Source organism: Amphiprion ocellaris, chromosome 6 (genome assembly GCF_022539595.1).
Source record: "Amphiprion ocellaris isolate individual 3 ecotype Okinawa chromosome 6, ASM2253959v1, whole genome shotgun sequence".
Lineage (NCBI taxonomy): Eukaryota > Metazoa > Chordata > Actinopteri > Pomacentridae > Amphiprion > Amphiprion ocellaris.
In genome coordinates, this window is record NC_072771.1 from 17,467,084 (window position 1) to 17,490,932 (window position 23,849).

Here is a 23,849-nt window from a genome sequence, read left to right on the forward strand (position 1 = left end):
AATTCCTCTGATAAAATAATAAAATAATGAAATGGGGAAGCCTTTTGAAAAATATGGGCTGAATATAATTGTTTAAAGTGCAAGTTTCAGCTGCACCAAAGTCCAGTCAAAAAAACAGGACTTTTAGCGCAGCCAAGATCACGCTTGTCTGTGCTCGGTGGGTCCGGGGGGGGGCGGACAGCTGAGAATAGACGGTGAGCTTGTCCTTGAGAAATGACTGCCCGAAGGTTTCCCATCCATACATCCAGGACAGTCAAACACTTCAGCGCGTCTCTCTGACAACATGTTGGGCGTTTTTGTCAGAGCCGTGGTGAGTCTGCTGTTGTGTTTTTTAACATGTATTTTAAGTGCGTATTAGCCAGGAGCGCAGTAACGTAGCGTTTGCTTGTTGGGCATGGGACCTAGTAAAGGGGTGGGGCGCTGCACAGGACACCAGCAACAACATTAGACTCATATAGAGCTATTTTTTTTAATGCATGGTGTTCAAATGCACGTTATTTGCTTCGGCAGAGGTTAAATTGTGCGTTTTTAGCAGCTCCGCAGCGTGACATTTTGCAACATGTTAGCTTAATGTAGCCGTTAGCATGTGTTGACGTTAGCTTAATGTTGCTGGAAGGACAGTAGCTTAATATAGAAGCTGTTTTAGTCGGTACAGAATCCACTCTCACTGTTATCAGGGTTTATACTTATTCTTTGGCGTGATATGTAGTAATAATAACGTTTACTGAACGTTCCCTGACGGCTGTCTTTTGCAGAAAGTCGCAGTTTGTTGTGAACACAGTGTTCCCTGAAGGTTGCTGTGTATTCACATGCAGCTCAAACTCATGTCCATTAATGATGTAGCATTTATTTACCACAGCTTCTGCGTTCATTCTCACTTGAGTATGATCAGATGACGAGTTAATTTTAATTGCCACAAGTGCACGTACAGATTTCTTGCCTGTATATTTGTTTGAGCTGCCATCCCCAAAGGTTCAGCTGTGTCAACCTTCTATTTATAAGCTGGCAGAGTCTTCACCTGTGGGTCCAAACAAATAGTAACTGCCTCATTCAGCTGTTTTAGTTCTAGCTTTGGAGCTGACTGTGAAATATATGCCCTTGTAAATAATTAGAAATTTAGTTTAACACTCTGAAATACTCTTAAACCTATTACTGTTCCACTCTTCCATTGCATGCACTTAGCAACATGTTGACAACTGAGATTTGTGAGGCCACTGACATCTGTGGTGCAATTAATCTTCTTATTCAAGGGTGACCATATTTTGATTACAGAAAACCAAGACACTCGGCCTGGCAATGAGATACTCAAATATACTCAAAGTTTACTCGAAGATGCCTTAAAATTTCAATATTTTTAAAGTATGCCTCCTCTGTATGGATAGAAAATTGTTATATTACCAAATACTATCTATAACCAAAGACACACATTTAGACAGGTTTCTCAGAGGTTGCTCAACATGTTTTGTAATGACAAGTTTCAAAAATAACGAATGGAATAATGATAGAAATAATGTCTTTTCTGTGTTGGGAAAAAAAACAACTACAAAATACCTCTGCTATATTAGCAATCCATCTTTAACTAAATAGCTCTCACAAATGTACAAAAACTTAGTTCAGTTTAGTGGCCCAACGAAAAACAAATGAAAACCAAGAAATTTTCATCACTTTATACAAAACAATCAGGACGGCCAGGACAGGACATGTCCTGGGAAACCAGATGTTTGGTCACCCTACTGTTTTGTATCAACCCAGTGAGTCATTTATAGTTGTGTAGTCAGTTCTGTTATTTGACCACAGTTGGACATTTGTGATACTTTTTAGATTCCAGACACTCCAATACATTGCCTCTGTAATCTGTAATTGCAGAGGATTGATTGCATTTAACACATTTGTGTCCTATAGCTGCGGCCAGGCTCGGTGAAGCCATGTCGCCTGGTGAGACCGGTAACGCAGATCCAAGAAAGGTCGCTGGTGCACCAGGAGGGTTTACCTAAGCTGCCCGTGCCACCCTTGAAGCAAACGTGTGAGCGTTACCTGGCTGCTCTAGAGCCCATCGTCAGCGAGGAGGAGCTGGAACACACCCGGCAGCTGGTCCAGGAGCTCCTCAAGGGTGGCGTGGGAGAAAGGATTCAGAAGGGCCTGGAACGGCGTGCACGCAAGACAGATAACTGGGTATATATTTGTTTTTATTTAACTTTTATTTATTGAGGTGGACAAGCTGAGGGTAAAAGTCCTCTGTGGCAGAAAGTAAATGTTTGAAGTGTCTTGATTAAATAAACTAGAGGCCACTTGCTGCTCAGTGTGAATCAAGGTCCTTTGTAATTGCAAGCACTAACAAAGACTAATCTGGCCTTAATTCTGTGTGGCAGGCCATTCTTTTTTATCTCAATCTTTAACTGTATTAGACATCTTTGTGCCTCCGTGTCGTAAAATATTCAACCATATAATATCCCATTTTCTTCTACTGCTGTTTATGTGTAGCTGTCAGAATGGTGGATGCAATCAGCCTATCTAGACTGCCGTATGCCCGTGGCAGTTTACACCAGTCCCGGGGTTGTCCTGCCTCAGATGCGCTTTCACGATCGCCAAGGACAGATGAGGTGAGAATCCAGCATCCACTGTAAAACCAGTCACACAAACCATCGAAACCGCTTTTCTTAAATTAAACACATCTCTATCGTCACATAAAAGAAGAGTTCTAATGATGCTGTAAATTATCTGGGTTCTGCCGCCATCAGTTATAAACCTTAATTGTCTGATTATATGCACAGTCATAAAGCTGTGATTTACTTTGTGTTGAAGTAGAGTGTAAATAGGCTCGTATGAAGCTGGAGTTTCAAACTGACCTTTGCAAAGTCTTCCCTCCACATGCTGGCTATTTAAAGCCATTTGGCTGCTCATACCATGGCTCAGCTGTTTTTGACCACTGCGACCCATGGGATATGCAGTCAACATAGTGGGTGCATAGAGATATAATGCATCATAAGAATTTAATACATGTAGAATACATGGTGCTCTAGTGAAGGAAGTGCTAGAGTTTTAGGGCTGCAGTGGTACCATTAGATCATTCATTAATATTATTTAAAACCTCAGAGAGTACGTTGAAAGACAATGGTGTGAAGACAGACAATAAATACAGACACTTTAAAAATCAAATAGCGATAAAAGATGGACACATGGTACAGTCTGTAAAACCAAATTTAACAATGCTAACTAGTGTAGGAATTACAGTTGAATATTATAAAGCAACAGCAGTTAGACTCACTAAGAGCAGCAACTAAACCGTGGAACTGTCTCACTGCTATTAATGAGGTCTGCCTTTTTGTCTTGTTGAAACATATTCCAAGTATGAAGGGCACAGCCCCTGAAAGCAGGGCTTTTGAACTCTGGACTAAATTTTTGACACCTGCAAGGTGAGCCATGTTTGTGAGCGAGTACGATGGCTACCAACATTCCAAGAGAGCAGAGCTAAGAGACGGGGAGGGAGCTTTTGAAAAAAAAAAAAAAAAAAAAGAAAAAGCTTTATAAATAGATGAAAACAAATGCTTGATCTCTCTTCACTGACAGGGCAGACAAGCCAGGTTTTTTGATATGGTAGGCAACGGTGCGTTCTGTAGCTATCTGCAGTGATCAATCTAAAGGTGGACTGATATACTGTATATAAAGGTTTGGGAGAGGAACTGGCTGCCTGGTCATAAATAACAAACCCATATTCCAACACCAAGAGGAAAACTGCTTCAACAATCATTTTTCTAAAAATAAAATAAAGGAAAACCTGATTTATTTCTCAAAAGAATGCCAAAATTGAATCCCAGCTTTGATAACAGCTAGTCAATATGCACTCCAAAAGGAAGTTTTCATTGACATAAATGCCTCAATATTTATAGTGTTGCACTTTCTCTATTATGGTGTTATTAAAAGAATGAATTTCCAGAATACTGTCGTCAATATTTCTAGTATTTACTCGTGAATGCCTCTATTCAGAGTTGATTACTAGTAACTGGATTTTGTGATCTCTGTTCACCACCCGTATGCACTCTTTGGAGCTTTAATCCAAATACACAAGCTGAGTCACCATATGCACATGATTCTTATTTTCAGGTTTGCTGCCAAACTAATTGCAGGAGTTTTGGACTTTAAAAAAATGATTGACACGTGAGTTTGCCTTACTTTATCACAGCCATTTTACTGCTGTCATAGAGAGCTCATTATCAACGTAAATGGCCGTTGGTTTACAAAACTACACATAAATAATGTGAGCTATTGTGTCACAGTGAGACCCTGCCTGTAGAGTATCTGAGTGGGAAGCCGCTGTGCATGGACCAGTATTACCAGATCCTGTCCTCCTGTCGTATTCCTGGACCAAAGAGAGATAGCATTGTCAATCACGCCATAGGAAAAACACCTCCCACCCACATCACTGTGGTCCACAACTTCCAGGTACTCTAGATGGCACTACTGTTCCTCATTTTTGCACTTCTCAATATCCCAGAAAGACACTTTGATAGTACAATGTATTATCATTTGTGTAGTTGCTGAAGAAACACTGGATCTGTGGCTAAATGAACCTGGCCTTTCTTCCCTAGTTCTTTGTCTTGGATGTGTACAACAGCGATGGAAGTCGACTAACAGTAGATCAGATTTACATGCAGCTGGAGAAGATCTGGAACTCCTCTTTGCAGACTAACAAGGAACCGATTGGCATCCTTACATCACAGCATCGCAACACCTGGGGAAAAGCCTATAACAACCTGATTAAAGGTGAGCAGCAGAGGGGAAGACGCTTCAGTATCAGCATGATGTACATTTTCTCGGTATTCTAGAGATAATAGCTGATGGTCAATGTCTTTCTTTTTCTTGTCAGATAAGACGAATAAGGAATCAGTCCGTGCCATCCAGAAAAGTATCTTCACAGTTTGTTTAGATGCTCCAATGCCACGAGTGTCAGATGAGCTTTATCAGAGCCGTGTGGCTGCTCAGATGCTACATGGAGGAGGAGCTCGGTGGAACAGCGGCAACCGCTGGTTTGATAAGACGTTACAGGTAAGTTTAAGAGAAATGACTTAACATTAAAAATAATAAACAGGACTTTAGCAGTGGTTGAGAATTTGAATGTACTTACAAATCGTCCTCAGTTCATTGTTGGGGAAGACGGTACATGTGGACTGGTGTATGAGCATGCACCTGCTGAGGGTCCACCCATTGTGTTTCTCATCGATTACGTTGTTAAATACATGTAAGTTGTTTTTTTTTTCAGTTTTTAGAAGCGTTTTGCCTGTTTTTAAATACATTCAAATGGACTCAGTGGTTCCCATTTTCTCAACAGGCAGAGGAATGAAGTAGTTCGCTCTCCCATGGTTCCCTTGTCCATGCCTCAGAAACTGCGTTTTAACATCACACCCGAGGTCAAGAGAGACATTGAGAAAGCCAAACAGAATATGAACATGTATGTAAAGTACAGTTTTGATGATTGGTATTAGTGCCTCAGATTCTGACTCAGACATTTAATTTAACTCCCTCTTTTGTTTGTCTTCTTAGAATGGTACATGACTTGGATGTGAAGGTTCTTATGTTTTCTCATTTTGGGAAAAATGTGCCAAAGCAATATAAGCTAAGTCCAGATGCATTTGTACAAATGGCTCTTCAACTTGGCTACTTCAGGTAATGACCCTTTTCTTGTAATGAAACTTATGCTAGACATATATTATAAGTAGTATTGTGTTTTATTCCTGTTGTGCTGTTTTTTATATTCTAGGATGTATAATATTTGCTGTGCTACCTATGAGAGCGCATCTTTAAGAATGTTTAAGTATGGGCGAACAGATGCAATCCGTTCAACTACTGTCGAATCATTGCACTTTGTCCAGGCAATGCAGGACCCAGCTAAACAGGTAATGTTCAACCGCTTTTTTCCCCAACAGTTGCGGTGTGTGCAACATGTAAGATGTCTGACTGAGCAGTAAATGTTTCCCACAGAACACAGAGAGGCTGGCACTGCTGGAAAAGGCTGTTCAGACACATAAGCAGATGACATACGATGTGAGAGCTGTAGTTCATCAGAAATAGTATATTTTTTAAATATCTGATTAATTTCAGTTCTACACATTCAACTTTTCTTTTTTTTAGGCAATTCATGGACAGGCCATAGACAGACACCTCCTCGGGCTGAAGAGGCAGAGCATTGAAGACTTGACCTCTATGCCTGAGATATTCATGGATACCTCCTTTGCGGTGGCTCATCATTATAACCTCTCCACCAGCCAGGTATATTTGCATCTAACAAAACCAACAGTCTATTATTACAGAGCAAATGATTTTTTGCCGTCATTATTCGTTTACTTGTGTATTTGCCCTCATCTCTGCCTTGTCCAGGTCGGCTCCAAGACAGACTGTGTGATGTGCTTTGGTCCAATGGTGCCAGATGGCTATGGAGTTTGTTACAATCCCATGGATGAGCACATCAACATCGCCATCACAGCCTTCAACAGCTGTGAGGAGACGAATGCTGCCAAGTTTGCCCAGGCTGTAGAGGATGCGCTGTTGGACATGAGAGCTCTCCTGGAAGACACAGCTACAGCCAAGCAGTGATCTCACGCAGGAGCCTGGCGTGGTGTTCGTGTCCCACCAGGCTGCATGGGAGCTGGAACCGAACCGAGTCGTTGCCGGAGTCGTTGGCTGAATGCCACGCTGGCATAAACGCACAATGTACTGAGTGTGTTTGAGCTGAGGGGAAACTGGTTACCAAAGGGGATGTGGGAAATGTAATATGTGACTGTCAATGCACTGCCTTTGAGATGAGAAGCAATTCTCAAGCAATTTACATTTGAATATATTGTGTTCATATATATATATATAAATATATATAAAATGGAGAATTGTAATAGTATAAACAATTTTTTCTTTGTTTATACTTAAACAGTTCCTGGTGCGGTCTTCATAATGACTTAAAGATTTTGAGTGCTTTGATGTGTTTATGATTTATTTCAGGTCAGAACTATTCACACATAGGTATGACAATCACATGATAAGGGATCTTAAGTCTTTCTTGCTCATCAGAGCAGAAGTTAGTCGCTGTGACAAAAACTTAAGTATCATAAACTTAACATACACATCGATTAAAACCTCTTCAAAATAGTTAATATTTCTCATCAGCGACGCAGAAAGGAATATTCTGCTCTAAAGCTCCCTTTGGAATGCAGGTAGTCTCCATGAAATTCAATCTCGGCCATATTTCCAGAGGAGTGCCACAGAAACAGCTGTTGGCCTTTAAACACATTGGTCTTTAGGACATCCATGTCCCGGATCTGAACAGAAAACAGAAGAATATTGCAGGAGTTATTACACTTATTTCCTATTAAGTGTGCAGCGTACTGAAACAGCACGTGTTGAAAAGCTTGATCGCACCATAATGTATGTAGACTGGGAGTTGGTGGCGTTGAATACTAATCCTATGTGCTGCGCTTGGATTCTGATCTTCACTGAGGGAGGGGCGTTGATGAGCACTCGACAGGTGTGGTTAGTGCTGGACATTATGGGATTTTCAAAGACACCGCTGGGGGAAAACAGCTGAATGTCGCAGTCTGTGGGGCAAATATGAGGTACATTTAATTCACCTCACCTGCACAATCAAATACAGTTTAGTGTAAATGCCCAGCAGAGAATATTACAGCAGAAAATGTGGAACATTTGTTGAGACTCTGTCAGCTGCAGATTCAGTTCTAGGGTATTCTTTTTGCTATATTAAGATGGAGCAGGGGTAAAACATCACAACATGTACAGCTGAAAGTCTAATCGAACAATACCACTCTACCAACCCAAAAAAATCTGTTCAGCTTCACTGAGTTGATTGCAGGGCTTTTGTATTGAATTGCATTAGATTGTGAATGTCTTCACACTATTTCATACATCTCTGAAAATTTGATTCTGAGCCTTTGTGTTGCAATAGTCTCTTAACATTTCTCTCAGTTCTCTTACGATTGGATTCATTTAAATAGCAAGTGAGGCATCTTTTTAGTGACAATAAATTTATCTTTTGAGACAGTATACAACCCATAAATCCCATATGATAACCAAACAAGCCGTTTTACCCCGGTGATGGCTCCTCTTCATGTTTTTCTGTGAACTGTAGGTAAAAACAATCCCGTTCCCAGCTGGGAGAAGATGTTGACGCACCAGCAGGACATTTGTTCTGCTGATCAGTTCACTACCAGCTACCTGCACACACTTCCTCAAGAATGCCAGTCGGTCAAAAAATGCCACGTATTCCTCTGTAAGAACACAGAGTTACAGACATTAATTTGCTGGAGTAGCCATTCCCTAGGAAATGGCATCATTTACATATTGATTGCAACATACTTTTTGTGCAGTCCAAGGAGCTAGATAGCACTCTGATGTGAATGACCTCATCTAGGGGTCGACCTATGGATACCGTGCAGCGGCTGGTTACATGTTTCAAATCCACCGTGCCTGATTCCTCCAGGAGTAGCTGTCCACATGCACCTGAAAAGAGCACACTCTGTTATTACAATCACTCTCTGCTTCAGCTCTTGATGAGCACTCAAAGAATCTATGCCTACTAACTGGATTTAGGTGTTGGGGTTGCTGTGGTGGTCTGTGGGATGTTGATGGCCTCTGTCGGACTCTGTGTTGTATCTTTATTGGTCACGGTTGGAGACAGGAGAGGCCTTTCTGTGAGATTAACCCTCATGACCGTATTTATTGCAGTGGTATTATCAGAGGCCACATCTGACTTGGACAGCACATCACTGCAGACTCCCATGTTGCAGCCCTGAATAGTGATTGGCTTGGGCATGTGCATGCAGAACAGGGGGCTGAGGGGATCAGGCTTAGAGGGGCCCATGCAGGACACAGCTCTGGACTGGATCCCATATCCACAGGGTACTGAACACTGAAGAGGAACACAAAGACAGGTGATTCAGTCGCAACATGCATAAACAGATAATATACACTACCAGTCAAAAGTTGGGACACATCTTCTCATTCAGTGCTTTTTATTTATTTGTATTATTTTCTACATTGTAGATTAATACTGAAGAGGAACACTTTTTTGTTTACAACATAATTCCATAAAAAATTTTTTAATAGTTTTGATGTTTTCAGTATTAATCTAAAATGTATAAAATAATTAGATAAAACCACTGAATTAGAAGGTGTGTCCAAACTTTCGATTTTTGATTTGATTTGGTTTTTGATTGACTGGTAGTGTATGACAAAATTAACAAAGTTCAGGTAGGCAGTGGGTAGATGAAAAATAAAACAGGGTTGCATGCCCTTGCAGAAGGTTAAAAACTGCTTAGAGAGCTATTCAATAAACCATCTCAGCTTGTATCTATTCATTGTCCAATGTGTTCTAATCTGATTTAATCTTATCTTCATTTTCCATTCTTTGTTCTGTGAAATGTACCTGGCTCCACGGCTTCACCTCCCACCTGAAGGTGCACACTTGCACCAAACAGGGCACTGTGGTGGCTGGTTTCATGGCTGCATGGCAGAGTTCCTCTGACACCACACTCTCCTTGCCATGGACAAACTGGACGCAAGACACAATCCTCTGAGCTACACCCAGGTCACAGGATGCAGAGCAGGGCAACGACCTGACTACCTTCCACCTGGACAAGTGACAGTGGTGGTGAGAAGATTTTGCCTTTGATTTCAGACCTTTTTGCGTGTTTTTTTCTTGTGTGTATGTGGTTTACCTTGCTGGGCAGCTGTGAGTGTTACATGAAACCACTGCTGAAGGTTTGGGAAAGTCACTGCACTCTGAATCCTCCACAACCACCTCCTCCCCTTCTGCTTCTCCTGCACAGTACAGCACCCTGTTGGCCACCCCTCCTCCACACGTTACACTGCAGACTCCTTGCTTAGAGCGCCACCTGGTTGTTGGAAAAAATACACTGCTGCAACACAACTTGTTTCTCTAAAACAGATAGACGTCACAGCCTATTTGTTGCATACAAACATGTAGAAATGCTGCATCATATCATACAAACATCCTGTATCTTAAGTACATGTTTAGTATGGTTTCTCACATAGCAGGGCAGGGAGAAGTGTTGCATATCTCAGACTGAGGATGAGGTTTAGTAGAAGCATCACAGTGGAAGTCGGGCGCTCCCTGTCTGGTCTGGTGGTCCACGCATGAAAACCACACCTGCAGGGTTCCTACAGTACAGAAGCATTGAGCCTTGAGTTAGTATATCATAAGTGAATGTGTTGGTTTTTTAATTTTTTTTAACATACCATTGCCACAGGTCTTTGAACAGTGGCTAATAACAGGGCTCCACACATACACCGGAGCCTGTCTAGAGCGCGGTAACAAACCAGACTTTAGAATGGGCTGTTCCTGGTCAGCAAAGACAGTGTTTAGAGATGCATAGTGTTCTGACATGACAGTGAGATTTGAGTTATTTTTGACTTTACCTCTCCTTTAGATTCCCACCCAATGGGACAGACATCCACCACGCACGGCACAGAATCAAGTGGTTTGATCTGCTTTGAACAGAAGCTTTGATCCACTTCAACATCTTGATCATTTTCTGGCCGGACACATGACACGACTCGTTTGGCTTCCCCTGGCCCACACACCGCTGAACAATCCCCTGGCTCAGACACATGCCATCTGTGAACGCACATAAGAACTCAATCTGAGGCAGGAGAATAACACAGCAAGGCCCTCATATTCTGTGCACACAGGATCACATGTGCTGTAATTAGTAAGTAATGTGAAGAGTAGTGTGTAGGGTATATACCTGGCAGGGCAGTGTTGCAGGTTACATTTTTCAGCTGTGTGTGGAGTGGTATCAGGTGGGCATTCAGAATCTGGAACCGTTACCACATCGGATCCATGTTTCTGAACACATTTTACAGGACGCACTCTCTCTCCCCCACCACAGGAGGCACTACAAGGCCCAAACTTCCCTGCATCCCATCTGGAAAATAGTAAATTATTCATGTGTACTCATTTGTGCTGAGCTGTATGTCAGAGGAGAGGGGGAAAAAAGAGTGTGAACCTTACCTGGGGGGACAGGGTGAGAGCTGACAGGTTGTGTGGGGAGGTGTGGTTGGAGGAGATGTTTCACAGTTGTTTTCCTCCAAATGGTTGTTGGTAGCTTCATCTACACAGGCATACATTTGCTTCTGTACACCTGTAAGAGAGGGCAGCTATGTGCAATACTCATTTGTAATCTCATAACTGCCATCAGCTTCTTAAACAAAAAATACAATGATGCAATGTGTAGTCAGTCTGTTTCTAAAATAATATATATATATTTTCAGCATTAAGTTACTGACCTGATCCACAAGACACTGAGCAGGGTGTTGTAAAAATGGTCCATTTGCCTTTAGGTGTGATGTCTGTCAAGTCGCTTCTTCTGCTAGGGACATAGAACTGGTAGCTAATGTTTGGATTTGTTTTCTCTCCATAGTCTTTTCCATATTTGCGATAAATCTGCAATCAGAAAAACATTCAGAAATGCCAGTTGCTTCACACGCACCTGTATTTTCTTGCAGTTTCTATTCAATTAATATCATGTTAGATATCAAATTGATTAATATCTAAGCTGTAACATGTGAAAGCTACATTATTGCTGTTTGAATATTGTCCGCGCTTGAATTGAAGTGTGAGATCAGTTCTAAAGGCTTGTGTAGGTTGTATTTTTATGCCATTATTGGTGAAAATTCCATAATAATCTTCCAGCATATTGCAATTCAAAAGGTCTGAAAAGAAACTGGACTCATGCACTTCTTATTGTTCCTGTTTTCAGGCTTCAGGAAATGTTGCCCATAATAGGAAGACTTCTCATAATCACAAGCCTTTTTAGATAATAATAGTATATATTATAGATAGTATAAAGAGCAACAAAATCCACAATAGTGGTAGTATCAAGTGGATGAATGGGTTCAACAGAAAACTTTACTCAGATAAATTGGGATTTGAGTCCGTAGTGAGGCTGAAAATGATGCTGACTTTTGGCTTGACTGTTGGATAGAGAAGGGAAAAATCTGTCCAATATGGGTGAAAAGGGCGGAATTTTCAATTCCGGGCTGTTCTGTTTCAGATTTCTGCCTATTGCAGCTTTAAATATTTCTTTCAAAATATATGTTTTCCTCTCCTGACCTGTACATTCATCTCCTGCTGCAGTGGACCGGGCAGAAGCAGCTCCTCCATCGCAGGCAAAAGGTCAGGTGTGAGGTGGAGGCGGTACTCTAAGCGGTTCTCATCCAGCAGGGAGGGGTGAGTCACATTCAGCGCCATGCTGCCCATTCCAGACACAATATACTGATCTCCAACCATTACAGCTGCAAAGGCCAAAAAAATAACTCCAACTTTTAATCCTGTTAATGTGGTGCTGCAGAAATGAAATCTCTTGTGCAGTGATGCCACTCACCCATATGAGTGAAGAGAGGTGCTCTGTTGACAACATGAACCTGTGTTGCATTTACTGGCAGAGAGAGAAAGGTGGTGTACTCTGAAACAGAAAACCTGAGTTATAACTCGTGAAGGACAGTTAATTATTTTTTACAATCAATAACAAACACAAATCTTTTTCTTGCAAACAGCCCAATGCCCTAAAGATAGATTTATTGTCTCAAAACATTGAAAACAGAAGTAAATGATCGTATGTCAGAAGCAAGAATTAGACGGTGTTTGGCATATTTTCTTCATAAATTACTTATATGAGCATGTTCAGTAATTCTACACCGTGTATTACCTTTAGCCTGACCACCAGTGTAGGAGTCAGATGTCAAACTGCAGGAGGATCCATCCCCACCACACACTCCACACACATCCCTCACTTTCCCAGAGTGCAGCACACCGTCACAGCCAAACAGCTGACCAGACAACATATTAAGCGTAAAAAAATTTTTAAAAAGTGATTAAGAGTAAAACTGCATCTGTTCTCTCGTGTGTCGTCTCATTTAGCCATCTCTACCTTGCATTTGCCTCTGAGACAAGCAGCTGTGGTGCCAAAAGGTGTTGGTGTGTCTGACTCACAGCGAGTCCCATCCACAAACTGAGAGCCACGGCTCACTATGAAGCTTTCTCCATCTGACTGGCACATATATCTGCACTGCTCATCCCCTGGTTTTGACACAGAGAAAGCATTCTCTAATAGTGTTATAGATCTCGGTTATGTCTCTTTACGCATCAAAAAAATGTTCTTTAAACCCACCTCGTGCAAAGCCTAGAGCTGGGATCCAGGTGTAGAAGGAGGCGGTGTGTGGCTGCAGGTAGAGGGGTTGGAGGTTTGTTTTCGAGCACTGCTCTGCCATGAAATCCAGCTGGGTGCACTCACAAGGCTACAGCAACATAGTTAGTGACAAAATAGGATTTAAAAATACAGAAATGTATGGCTTGTCGTTGAATATGTCTGAATCAATCACTGACTAGTTTGCAACCCTAGAATCAAACAGCAGTAGAGACACTGAGTGCAGTGCATCCTCCTGCTTTTAAATGACTTCTTTGCCTCTAATTCTAAATCATTCAATCATTGCTTATGCTTTTGAGGCTTCTAATAGGAGCACAGGCTGTGAACTACTACCAATAGATCCTTAGAACTGGAAGAATTCTGAGTACAGTGATCCACTGAGTAAATAACACTGACCTACTGTATGGAGGCCCACTGTCAACATACCCAGGGAGAGCTTACCTGCTGGTGACAAAGTTCAGCCTCAATATCTGGACCTCCACAGGCATTCCCTCCAAATGCAGGTCTGCAATTTAGACATGGCAGACATTTTCCAAACAAAGATCTTGAACACTGTGTCTGACTGATGCTTGCGTCACATCTGTTACCTTGGGTTGTTGCATTGCCGTGTGCGGAGTGTAACTCCTCCACCACACGTCCGTGAACAGGAAGAGAACTCAGACCAGCTGGACCAGGAACCGTGGACCACAACAGGAGAGCTGAGGTCATGTGGAGACACACAACGACCCTTGAGACACCACTGCAAGAGAGGATTGCAACTCATGAAGGCCCGGGAAAATTATTGCACCAAAATTGTTCATTGATCTCACAGCAGTACCTGATTAGGAGCACACTCTGTCCCATCCAGAAGAGGAACAAGAAGGCGTTTGCAGGAGCTGTCATCATCAGGATTAATGTGACAGGACAGAACACGACAAGCTGGCTGATGGGAAAGGAGGCCAATATTAAAAACGTGATTGGAAATGTGTTAATATTGTATGTTTTGGATATGAAATGCCACCTGGTGGTTTCAAGCTCATATTACAGGCGACATACCAGGTCTGGATTGGTGAAGGAGCATGCTCTGGCAGTTTTACCAAAAGCTATACGACACTGGTCATCAACACCATAATACAGTCCAGGCTTCCAGTCCTGTAGGGAGCCTCCCATTGCAGGCAGATCTTTTACACACTCAGCTTTCCCTTCACTGGGAACACCAATACATGTGACATCCCATTCTATCACACTCAAAGATTTAGCCAGGTTTTCTACATTTAGCATGAAATTAGACTTTAAAGGGCCTCAAATCAAAAGGAAATCCTTCATAATGTGAAAAGGCCAGCAACTCTACTAATCTAAGGTGAAAACATTATGACTAATAGATGAAATGTCCTGTCAACAGTGCCATGTCTGCATGATGAATGAAAGAGATTTTCATGCACAGCTGCTCTGAGCTCACCTGAAGAATGTGAGAAGTTGCTGCCTGCTGCAGGGGGACCAGGTCAGATCCACACTGTTGTAGCCTCCGTCAGAGGCCATCATGAAGCCGCTCCTGCTGCAGGTGTTTCCGACACCGTCGTGGTTGATTCCAAAACTGGGTGAAAGGAAATAAAGTGTGAAATATATTGAAGTAGTCTTATTGTGGGACGCTTCTGTCCTGAAGCTGTTAAAGATGACTGATGACATTTACAAATATTTTCAAATTTTCACCCCAGCTGCAACACATTTCCAACCAGTCCTGTACCTGCTGTTACAGGGATAAAAATGAAAAGTGAGTTTTGCTTTATTTGAGCAGTTAATCAGGGTCCAATAATGCCACTGATTATTGTGATCTGCATATCCAAATTATCATTATCTTACCTTCAATTAAAGCAAGTGAAGTTTTACTTATTTACTATATTATTGAGCATTGTTTTTCTATATTTGCTAATCATCCACATAAATGAGGATGAAATTATCATTTTGCTTGCTTACCTGACTTGCTGTGAACTGATTAAAAGGTTATGGAAGCAATTAATGTGGGTTAAGCAATTGCGAGTGTACTCACTTAACACTGTTTCTGCTTTCCTCATAATTACTAAATTACTTAACAATTAGTTAAAACTTGCAAACACATAAATCAAGATATGCAAATAAAGCTTTAAACAGATATCGTGTGCACTACAGGTTCTTTGCTGATCGTTTGTTTGACTGTGTTTTACCTGTGGCCAATTTCATGAGCGATGGTGATCCCCAGGTCGAAGCCTGTGTCCTCGGTGATCACACAGCTCCATTCACTGGAGCAGGCTCCACCCAGCTGGGCTACACCTCTGACCTGCTTGTTCCCATTAGGCAGCACCAGGTCATACCTGTTAGTCATAGTAAACACAAAACAGCACATTCATAAAATATAAAACACCTACTTATGACTCAGCCAGATTCATGCACCTAGCATACCTTGTAATGTACAGCAGAAGATCAGCATGTAGCGGATCTGTGTCATTGGTGGGGTTGATTCTTCTGCCCCAGTCACACACACTTCTGAGAGAAGAGGTGATGTTGGTAGACATTTGGATCTCTGGCTAGAAGAACGAACACATGAACAAGATGTAAAAATCAATTTCTGCTCTGATTGAATAACTGCAGTAGCACAATGTTTAACTGCCACAACTATAAGACTTTTTGATTGCTGCACAAAACTATATTCCTTCCTGAAATTTGAGTTACAGCAGGAAACCACTTACCTCTGGCTCCGACAGGATGATCATGCGGACCAGGTGCACCCTCATGTTGGCGCCCAGGGTCATGTCTCTCAACAGCTCTGAGGCCTGGGTGGAAATTAGAATATGTGCCAGATTATTATATTTCACCATGTTCAGCATGTAACAAGACTATAGTACTGCACTGCACTCTAGAGCTAGTTATGGAAACATTTTGACATACTTTGAACAACATCTCAACAGATTTTTATGCATTGTTTATTGATTATCCATCCATAGTTTGTCATAGCATCCAGCTTAGATGCCCTTACTGCACATTTGAGTTCAGACTTACAATGTTGAGGTTAGTGAGGATGTATTTTTCTGTATCCTGCTTGTGGACCTGCTGCACATCAGGGCCTACTACCACCAGGAGTTCCAGATGTGTGATATCAGGCACCAGAGCCGACCGACGCAGCCGCCCACTAACTATGAGCAAGAAGAAGACACATGGATAACCTCAGCATGTGCATTACAACTGTTTTAAAACCTTAAAAAAGCACTATTTGATGATATTTTACTGTATTTATTACACCATGAGAGAGAGAAGACAGCTCTTATTCCATTATGTGTCTTCAAACTGCAATTGAAACACATACCTGAGGTATCAGGAGAAGAACCACGATAGGAAACTATGTGTCTTTGACTGGCGGAGTGATGAAAAAGCTTTTGTAGGGAACAAAGGACATTTTTTACTTCCTTTAAAACAGCAACTTTGACCCACTGTAACTAAATTTAGATATGTGGCCCAAATACTACATAAAAATCAGAATCTTTTGCTTGTTAATGGTCATCATGTAAAGCCAGTAAAACCTAGCTATGTCTCCCTGTAGGATGTGGGTTTTCACAGGATGATAAACAGTTTAAAGTTGAAGAGTTCAATGTACTTTGCAGAAGTCCCGAGCAGTGGAATTACTAACCACAGTGCTCCTGTTCACCCGCAGCTTTCCACCTACCTCGTCCAATGGAGAACTCATTAGGGCGCTGAAGCCAGGCCGCAGCAAAACCAGACAGAACAGAGTCATAAAAAGCATGTTTCGCCTCTTCCTGTGTGTCTACCTGCTCTGCTTTAATACCAGGACAGTATGTGATCCTCCTACTCAGAGCCCCGCCACGAGTGTATGACTACATGTGTTTATGCAAACAGAAGGGACAAAGTTGATGACAGTCACACGTCATTTGCTGTTTTTTTTTACCCTTCAGATCTGGGACCAAGAGGACAGATCCGATTGGTTGGCCTTTTTTAGTGTGTGTTATGACTAATTTGTGTTACTTCATGCCTTTCATCATTGAGCAAAAAAAAAAACAACCCAAAACTTTTATAATCCATGAAGACTTTTTATATCTGAAATGTTCTGATGATGGAACACAATCAGTTCTGGAGCTGCTGTGCTTTATTTAGAAACCAGAATCCACCTTCAGATCCTCCCATAGTTATATTTAGACCTTTCACAGCCGCAAGCACAGCCAAATTAATCCCTCTGCAATTATAATAAATAATTGTGTGTGTTGTTGTTTCCTGTTTCAGCCATTGGAGGGCAGACACGATCCTGTGGATGAGTAGAAACTGGCTGGGAGGGAGCAGAAGTGCAGGAGGCTCCTCCACAAGAATGTAACAAATAACATCCCTTAAGTTCATGACAGGCGTAAAACCGACACTAAATTGCTTATCTGGCAGGCAGAAGATTCACTGTGGAAACAATAGAACAACAAAATTAAAGCTATAATTGACAAGCCTTTTTTTTTCTGAGTCGCAGCTATAATTACTTTCCTTTAAAGTTTAAACTGAGCTAGATGAGTAGCTTTTCTCTCTAGATTCAACTATTAACAGTGCCTTTTAAGAATACTGATGTGGCAGGAAAGTAACTCTAAAGATGTCCTTATGCTTTACTACTTTCTATGCCTTTGGATGATACAAATACAGGAAAAACTGGGCCCTTCAGGTGTCATTGGCTGCAAAATTATCCAAATGTCCAGGCATAAAAATAATTTGTTCTACATTTTAAAAAGCTCTAAAATGTTGTTTCATCCTGCAAAACAGTGAATGACCCCCACCTTCTTCTCTTTCTGGTCCTCTCCATCCCCTTTCCTTCCTGAGGGGGAACGGTTTATCTGCACAAAGCTCGGATTCAAACCCCATCTGCCATTAGTCTGCCAGATATCTGAATGTTGTCCGTCTGAATTAACAGCTGGGTGTCACAGACACTGGTGCTCCACTAAAACCTCAATGCCATGCTGGATTTACCGAGCACACCAGACTGTGATAAGTGTTTTTGGATCCTCATACCCATGTCTTTTTGCTCAGAGGAGGGCAGGGATTGTATATTTATGATGTCCTAAATTATATATATCTAGCCATATGGGATACTCAAGTGGGCACAACAGATGATGCCTCAAGAAAATATTGTTTGGTTGCAGTTAGTGAAGTGGGAGGAAGCCTGCAGGAACCTGATTGCTCTGTTAGATATTTGTCACGTTGTCGTTCCACATCCTTCATGTGATTTTACTGTCAGAAACTAGAATTAGAGTCCTTTCAAATGGCACGTCACTCATTTTCGGATAGAGATTTGGATAATTGTGAAGCCCCACCTCTCAGTGTTTCACTCTGAGAAGCATTTATGTAGAGTGGCTCTGGCTCCCACATAAAAGGATTCTCGTTCATCTGCTGCTCTTTGTCATTCCGTCCATCTGTCACATGCTTGTAAAGATTTATGAGTTCAACAGCTATAAATGTTCACCTGCCTTTTTATGACAGTCCATTACCTGAACTCTTCATGTCTGTTTTTGTTTTTTTTTTATGGAGGATGAGCATTAATCCTCAAAATTTAAAGTATTTGTTTGGGGTGGGGGGGATTAAGGATATTAATTTTAGAAGCTGAAATGCAAATCTTGCTTACTAGGCACACACACTGACAGACTGAATAATGAAATAATTGAATCTCTTGGCTTGGCAGTCCTTTCGTATCTTGCGAGTTATCAGTTGCTACTACAACCAGAAGGTCTTGGCTAAATCTAGCACACTTTTCATGTCTGACGGACTGAAGCTGCATTTCTGTTCAAAGCTAAGTAAATGACTATTTATAAACCTGCCACAATGATGGATCAGATGTTGAATCAAAGTTACAGCCACACATAAAAATATCACCAAAATGGCCTCGTAACATCCGTTTTTCAAGCATATGGATGCTTCTCTCAGTCGTTATGTGCTTTGTTTATGTACGAACGTCTCGCTTGTTAAGTTGTAATATAGGAAAATCTGTAAACAAGAGAATATTTCCGCCCGCTGATGGAGCTTTCACTCCCTTGTTTGTGTTCCCTCTGCTAATTAAGACAAATATGGTGTTGATGCTGTATTGTCAGCTCTGAGATGATGACTTTCCAGCCTGTAATGTAACACTGACGGCGCTGAAACTCGGTGGCACAACAAAATATACAGACATTCTCCAGGCTGAGGCTCTCTTCCTGTAGCCGCCCAGCTGTTTTAGCATATGTCAGCATATCACGGTGATGCAAAGACGCTGCAGGGGCATTTAATGATGCCCCGGTGCTGATGATGATGATTTAATGATCGTGGTGGATGCTTTCTGATAAATGGACGATTATCTGCACATAATTAATGCAGAATCATTTTTGCAATAAGTGCTTCTGCAGTGTGTGTTTCAACGATGGAATGATGGATGGAAAAGGTGACATGATGTGTGACTGATGCTCTGCATTAGGCTTTGAGTGTGATAAAAAAAAACACTATTTGGTATTTAAATGGCTATCACATGCTAAAAAGAATTAGGAGTTTGATGCAGCATTGATATATTTCAGTGCCATGTGATTAATTAGTGTGGCATGACCTAAAATGTGTTGCATTTTCCCCTGTGCCTTCTATCAGTGCCACAGCCGCAAACTAAAAGGAATATAAATTATCCCCTGAGGTAATGGCACTTTAAAAACACTAATATAAAAGTAAATTCCATTAGAGAGCAGCTTTAATGTGTTACCTCCTCATTCACCTATTCTCTCGCCATTTATTTGAATGATGGTGCAGTCAGAATGTAGGAAATCAACATTGGACAAGTGGTGGGTGGTAAACTGCTCTACAAATAAAGTGAGTAATCTGAGTCTAGGTTAGTTTACCCTCTGTCTCTGACTCCAGCCCACGTAGCTGAAGCTAAAATCTGTTTTTCAAAAAGAACCAAGCCCTGACTAAAGCTCCAGCTGCTTAAAAGCATCAGAAATCTTCCATTAATCTACCCCATTTTGCCATGGCCTCCTTCTCCTGCGCTCAGCCTTGTTCCCTCTACTCCTATGAGACTACTGTAACTGCAGTTGACTGCAATAAGGGACCGCAGGGAAGGGCATTGAATACTAAGCTGGCCAAGTCAGACACCTTACATTCTGATCCAGCCCTCCCATGAACTGGCAGAAAAGCTGCTATTGGGCTATAGAATGATGGTGTAGTGGTCGTTAATGGACAAATCCAATAAGTGAACATCTGTGTACATGCTGCTGACGGGAATTGAATTTTAATCAGCTGCACATGGAAAAGTCCGACAACAAAGTTTGGACTCAAACAAGTACAAATGAGACTCATGGGAAAATGGCTCGTCCCTGCATCCTGCGTGTAGACTAATAAGCAATCGATGCAAGTAAAGACTGCAGAACACCAATCTTTTCCGTCAAACCCGTTCAGATCTCTTTCCCTCTGCTTTAGCCAGTATGGCAGCGTATCTGAAATCATTCCCCTCATTCCCATATTGCACTCTTTCACAGCTGGCCTTGCACATTCCAAATCAGTAATTATGGTAGGCTATGTTTGGATAGACCTAACCTGAATTTTGCTGCTATGCTCTTCCAATTTGCCATCCCACTCTCAAGCTTTTAGTCATATTTTTTTAGTACAGGGCTTACACCAGGCTTAGCAAATGTGTGATACGTCGTAGGCTGCAGGCTACAGACATGACTTTTATAGTAAAACAAAGAAATGTTTGAAAGGGGGGCACGCTTAAATCATGAAGCTTTTAAATCTTACACAGAACACAGCAGTTTCGTTGTAATCTGGAGCACTAACAATGAAAACAGTTGAATGATGTTATTTTGTTGGTCTATAGTGAGTTTTAATTCTTACAATAGGATCCAAATGATGTCTTTACGCTGAGATTTCTATAATAATATCAGCTTAGTTGAGTGTCACTCTTCAAATGTTTTTAGCATTTTAATGTGTTAAGACCTTGTGGAATGAATTTGAATGACCGGGAAATCTGGACACACCAAATTCTGTTCACTTGCTTGAGCTTGATCCTTATTGAGGACTGATGATCAGTACTTCTGCAGCATTTCATTTAATTCATTTTATTTAATTTTATTTATATAGTGCCAATTACAATTCAGATTGTCTCAAGACACTTTACAGAACCCATATGCCTGAACCTACTGCATGGAATTTGAATTTACTGCATCCGTTTTGACAATTCTTTATATCTCCTTAGCCTTACTTAAGAAGAGTCCATTTAACAGCTTCTTTGAGGATAGAAATATAACTTAGACTCATTATAGCAGCCCTTGCTCATCGCCTAGTAGTATTTGCCTGATGATTTCAGTCGTGGTTATACGTATTGTTGGAGGGAAATACATTTGGAGGTGGTCTGAGCAAATTTTGAACATCAAACATGTCATTTCCTGCATTCAAATCAATTTTTATGCTCCAATTTGTGCCTTTTGTGCACCAGTTTATGGCAGAAATGTCTTTATTTATGTAAAGCAGATACAAAATTCTGGCACCAGGTGACACTTATGACAAAATATATTGAAAATATACTGCAGTGAGGCATTCTGTACTGCAATCAAATAGCTATTCTGTGGTAAATCAACTTTCGTTATTTGATATATGCATAATCTTTTCTACCCCTTTTGCATCTTTTTTGGGGGGGAAGTAACCTTTTTAAATGTGCATGTGGCACCTGTGCATATAAATGATAAATGGATTAATCTCAATTCATTTATAAACCCTTGGAGTTTAGTAGCTTATGTTAAAAAAAACTTTCTGTAGATACAAAACATATTTTGTGATTATGTCTTTTGGAGTCATGGACCTCTCAACGATGTTTCTGCAGCTGACTGAAAACAAGAATACAACACGTTTTTGCCGTAAACACAATAAACAAATCAATTAGCGAATGAGACCCAGTTAGCTTTTAAATGATTGTGGTTCCACAAGAGATTCAGTGTTTGCATAGGCTCCTAATTCACATTTATTTTTTCTTTTTTAAAAAAAGCACACAGTGCTGAAAAATATCTTCCCCTTGTCAAAAGGTATTGTTGTATCTTTTAGTAATGGAATAGCGACTAAAATTCCTTTGCTGCTTTCATGTTTTTATTGGGGGAATGTATTTCCCTGCATCCCCACAGAAATCTACTCCTATGATTCATTTATTCCAGACACTGGTGCAGATTACCCAGTAAAAAGGTAATTTAGACTCCATTCAGTCACATAATGAAAAACAAAAGGCAGCTTTTTGAACTATTTAAACTCTGTCTTCCTACTCATAGAGGTAATTTGCAGTAAAATTGGGCATACAGGCTACCTTAAGTGCCAATTATAACTAGGCCTGTATCTGTTCCAAAAATGTGAATGTGAGTCAAGAATACCACACATTTTGCCCATGTGATTGGCCAAAATGTGATGATTAAAACATTTAATCAGTTCGAGAATAAGTTCTTGTTACAGCCTCTAAATATTTGTAATTCAACAAAAGATTCAGTGTTTGTATAAGCTCCTGTTTTATATTTAGCTATATTTTAGGAATAGAAAAAGACTCACAGCTGAAAATGGGGACACTCTGTCAGGGGTGGTGTTGCATCTATGAGTAATGTTATAGCTGCTTTTCAAATTAAAAGTCCTTTGCTTCTTTTATGTTTTTATTGGAGGGGATGCATCCCCCTGCACCCCCCATAAAATCTACACTTATGATTATTCCATACACTGGTGCAGTGATTAGTCAATAAAATGATAAGGTAGCCTACACTGAGTCTTATAATTTAAAAAAAAGGCGTCTTTTTAAATTTAAAATCGTCTTCCTAGTCATAGAGCTAACTTGCAAAAAAACTGGGCATTCAGGCAACATTAAGTGAAAAAAAAGAATGAAACAAAAATAATAATAATACATAAAGTAACAAACCAAAACACAAAATGACACATAAATTTAAAAACATAAAAGCAAAACAGCTTGCTTATAGGGGATACAGTCAATCCATGGACTGGAGACACTGTAAAAAAAATTTTTTTTAAATTACAATTTTGAATTTTTTGAAGAATGTATTGTTATTTTACAGATTTCCCCTGTTTTGTTTAATTACAGCTAACTGGTAAAATCACACCCTTAAAAAAACAGGTCAAAACTGTAAATAATGTCCACATGAAAAAGTACTATTTTTTGTAAATTATAATTCATTCTTTTACAATCATTGCCTGCAATGTTCCACTATTTGTTACTGCATGTAAAAAAGCAAAAACTATAATTATGTTACAGATATTTGACATCATTTGAAAGTGAATGTATATATATATATATATATATATATATATATATATATATATATATATATATATATATATAAAAACATTGACAATGAGCTAAATCAGCTACATTTGCTATTATTTTTCAACTTTTAATTTTTTTTTTTTTAACAGAATCTCACCATTTTCAAAGTATTTTGGCACCGCCGTTTTTTAAATCAATTAAGTAGTTAATTTTTTTTGTAGGATATTTTGTACGGTCACATGTTTACTTCCAAATTAGTGAATCTCCACAATTAGCTAGATTAAGCTAGGTTAATATCCATAAGAAACAATAGGCTGCTTGAGGGTGTAACCTTTTACATTTATTTTAATCTAATGAAGTCGTACATGGTATCA

General features: G+C 40.4%; 2 protein-coding genes across 3 annotated transcripts; one reads left to right on the forward strand and one right to left on the reverse strand.

Annotated features, from left to right (window-relative positions):
• The first annotated feature begins 148 nt into the window (after positions 1 to 148).
• On the forward strand, positions 149 to 6,966 carry LOC111586481 (carnitine O-acetyltransferase-like). Its single transcript, XM_023296248.3, has 14 exons — positions 149 to 310; positions 1,903 to 2,172; positions 2,482 to 2,600; positions 4,102 to 4,155; positions 4,275 to 4,440; positions 4,587 to 4,761; positions 4,865 to 5,043; positions 5,136 to 5,236; positions 5,327 to 5,446; positions 5,539 to 5,661; positions 5,756 to 5,891; positions 5,977 to 6,039; positions 6,127 to 6,264; positions 6,373 to 6,966. Exons 1-14 carry the CDS (start codon positions 284 to 286, stop codon positions 6,586 to 6,588), a joined length of 1,887 nt encoding a protein of 628 aa, XP_023152016.1. The 5' UTR covers positions 149 to 283; the 3' UTR covers positions 6,589 to 6,966.
• adamts13 (ADAM metallopeptidase with thrombospondin type 1 motif, 13) lies at positions 6,959 to 17,073 on the reverse strand. 2 transcript variants are annotated; one of them, XM_023296128.3, is made up of 29 exons: positions 16,900 to 17,073; positions 16,543 to 16,609; positions 16,239 to 16,372; positions 15,929 to 16,012; positions 15,642 to 15,766; positions 15,407 to 15,553; positions 14,665 to 14,799; positions 14,262 to 14,412; positions 14,044 to 14,148; positions 13,814 to 13,965; positions 13,668 to 13,731; positions 13,191 to 13,317; positions 12,951 to 13,099; positions 12,729 to 12,849; positions 12,405 to 12,485; positions 12,134 to 12,315; positions 11,308 to 11,464; positions 11,033 to 11,162; positions 10,767 to 10,946; positions 10,438 to 10,636; positions 10,258 to 10,360; positions 10,050 to 10,179; positions 9,717 to 9,893; positions 9,425 to 9,629; positions 8,581 to 8,908; positions 8,356 to 8,499; positions 8,088 to 8,267; positions 7,405 to 7,580; positions 6,959 to 7,304 (listed from the first exon to the last, which is right to left on the reverse strand). In XM_023296128.3, the coding sequence occupies exons 1-29, from the start codon at positions 16,975 to 16,977 to the stop codon at positions 7,149 to 7,151; spliced, it is 4,167 nt and encodes a 1,388-aa protein (XP_023151896.2). In that variant the 5' UTR covers positions 16,978 to 17,073; the 3' UTR covers positions 6,959 to 7,148. The 2 variants fall into 2 exon arrangements, with proteins under 2 accessions (XP_023151896.2, XP_054867628.1); XM_055011653.1 differs by lacking the exon at positions 7,405 to 7,580.
• Between the last annotated feature and the right edge of the window lie 6,776 nt (positions 17,074 to 23,849).